General features: G+C 37.2%; 1 protein-coding gene across 1 annotated transcript in view; it reads right to left on the reverse strand.

Moving 5' to 3' along the window:
- The window catches only part of LOC107755677 (uncharacterized), a 6,205-nt gene extending 4,576 nt beyond the window's left edge, over positions 1 to 1,629 (reverse strand). The window contains exons 1-4 of the mRNA XM_016572565.1: positions 1,569 to 1,629; positions 1,074 to 1,400; positions 473 to 799; positions 233 to 358 (exon numbers count right to left, since the gene is read on the reverse strand). Of these exons, the coding sequence (XP_016428051.1) occupies positions 233 to 358; positions 473 to 799; positions 1,074 to 1,400; positions 1,569 to 1,629 (841 nt within the window). The remainder of the gene's footprint in view (positions 1 to 232; positions 359 to 472; positions 800 to 1,073; positions 1,401 to 1,568) is intronic.
- Between the last annotated feature and the right edge of the window lie 1,186 nt (positions 1,630 to 2,815).

Consider the following 2,815-nt stretch of genomic DNA (forward strand, 5'->3'; position numbering starts at 1 on the left):
ACCAGGAATGATGTATTAAACTTATTCTGTGCTGACAAGAATTTATAGAAATTCACTGAATATCAAAAATCTCACTAAGCCGAAACGTACTTCAGAGCATGAACATTCTAGTCAGTGGTTTGATTTTAAATGAAATGGAAAAACAAAGTACTCAAATTAAATACTATAATGTACACAGTTTAAAGAAAATCCAAGCAAGTTTGGAGGAAATGTTTACGTATATTATACTTACCCATTTGCCTTTTTAATTTATAAATCCTGCGGCGGTAGTAGATCACAAAGGCAATCAGGATCAGCAGAACAGGAACAATAACACCAACAACTATTCCTGCTATAACACTCGAAGAAAGACCTGCATCTGGGACAGGTATGAAGAGAGACACTGGAAGTGTCAGTCAATGTGATAATCTGAAATTGTTTCAGATATATGCTAATAATACCATATATCGCTATAATTGAATGAGTTACTCACCACTTACAGAAACCAGGAATCTCTGCAAGCTCTCACTGCCTCTGATCTGTAGTTCATAAAGTCCAGAGTCTGTGGTTCTGGTGTTCTTGATGGTCAGAGATCCGGTCTGATCCAGCTGCAGTCGATCTTTGAATCCCTCATCAGCATCGGTTAGTGAGGTCTCATTTGTCTCAAAGTCAATTTTAGCCAGGAGGATGCCTTTATCACCAAACCTCCACAGCATCAGAGCATCTTGGTGTATTTCAGAATCAGTATGTAGAGTGACAGGATCTCCCTCCAGCACTGACAATGACACTGACTTAACTCCGTCCGTCTTACCAACCACAACTGGAAAATGAGCAGAACAATAATAAAATGTAGAGTTTTACAATGTCTCACAATTGAAATTCTGAAAGAACGTTAGTCCCATTATGAAGACCTGCATGTATGGTGCAAAATCAGTAAATTCTCACTTAATAAATGCTTGTTAAACACAGACGTGTCAGTTATTCAAGTGTATGGTTTAAAACCATCCAGACCGACTGATCAAATTATTACTAATCCTGTTTAAATATGAAAAAACACCACTAGGAACTGGATCATTGTTACAATGCAGACTTACCAAAGACAGTAACATTAAATATCTTGATTGTAGTCTTTTCTCTAGAGAAGGATAGTTTATATTGTCCAGAGTGTCTGATTCTTGTGTTTCTGATGGTGAGAGAGCCAGTGTTTTGATCCACCTGCAATCTGCCTCTGAATCCCACATCATCGGTGACCAAAAATGAGGTCAGGTCATCCTCTCTTCGGATTTGAGATATGAGAGTGTCTTTAGGTCCAAACATCCATAATATTGTATCGTCATTCAATATTTCCGAAAGATCAGATTGTAGAGTGACAGCATCCCCCTCTGTCACTGACATGTTCTCAGTTTTACTTGTCTCTCCACCTAGAAAACAAACAGAAACGGTTTTATTGATACAACACTAACTACAGCAAACAGATTCAACTGCAATCATTGTGTGAGCTGCTAAAAAAGACAAATATGTGATTAGCCTACTTTTTAGACTTTTAAGGGAAAAACTGTGAAAATTAAGACCATAAATGTCACGATCACCAGCTGGAGTGCCCATGAGCTCCACTGGAGGGCACTCCTTACTACTCCTTTGCCATTCCATCACAGACTACATTTCCCATAAACCTTTGCCTGGACTTATTGTTGTGTGATTACTTCCACCTGTGTGTCATTAACTTGTTAAGTCTGTGTGTATATAAGGTCTGCGCTTCAGTTGTGGTTGGTCAGTCATTGCTTCCTGTACGTGTGTTTCTAGTTTACACTTTTGCCTTCTCCGTGTGGATTATGTTCCTGACTCCTCTATGTGGATTGTACCCTGGTTCGTGGATTGGATTATTAGTTTTTTGTGTTTAATAAAACCCTGTGCTTGCATTTGGATTCTCGCTCCTCCTTGTCCTGGCTTGCATGTTACAATAAATGTGAAAATTAAAAAACACAAGCTATGTATCAAAACAAGATAAATGTATGAAGCACGATGAATAAGTGATTAACACTTGTTTGCCATAAGAATAAGAAGAATGTAAGCAAATAGGCCTATTAAACGTTTAGGCAAGCAGGCGTTTTTACCAAACTGGATTCTACCGATGAAGATGCACTGTTTACTTTGAAAACAGGCAAACTGTCTATGAAAACAAAAAGACTATGAATACAAAAATTCAACAGGCTTTTTGCCGATCGACAGCTATTCAATTTGATTTTGCAAGGGCCTCGTTATATTTGGGGGTCTTAGTTACCGAAATGATCAGGTCAAAAAGCCTTCCTGATGTCGAGATTGAAGTCAGCTTTAGGCTAAGTTAAATTGCACTGATTCTTGAGACATGGGACAAAACATGCCCAGCAATTGTAACTGCTATTAGGTTTAAAAATAAAAATATTTTCAATTTTAAATGTCATGAGGGATTAATAATAGAATGTGTTTAACACAATTATCACCTTCAATTTAATTTTCTCATTATTATACCAAATCTGTGTTTCTTAATGTCCTCTCACTACATCTAAAACAGTGTGTCCAGAGAAGGGTTCAATCATTCATATGCAATATAAAAGAGACAAAAAAAAAAAAATGTAATGATGAAAAAGAGCTTGTTTTATCAAAAGCAACACTTAATATATCTCATATCAAAGCAAGGTTGTTTTTTTATGACATATGCATGTTTCATAAGATTTTAAAGTTGCGTCCCCACTTTTCAGACATTCAATAAAATGTAATAAAACCAGGGAATATCAGGGGCAGCTGTCACTCTAAAGGACCCCCTTGCCACAGTTCACCTCTGCAGAGTACATCAGTG

The sequence above is a fragment of the Sinocyclocheilus rhinocerous genome, unplaced genomic scaffold, assembly GCF_001515625.1.
Source record: "Sinocyclocheilus rhinocerous isolate Xijiao unplaced genomic scaffold, SAMN03320098_v1.1 scaffold1946, whole genome shotgun sequence".
Classification (NCBI taxonomy): domain Eukaryota; kingdom Metazoa; phylum Chordata; class Actinopteri; order Cypriniformes; family Cyprinidae; genus Sinocyclocheilus; species Sinocyclocheilus rhinocerous.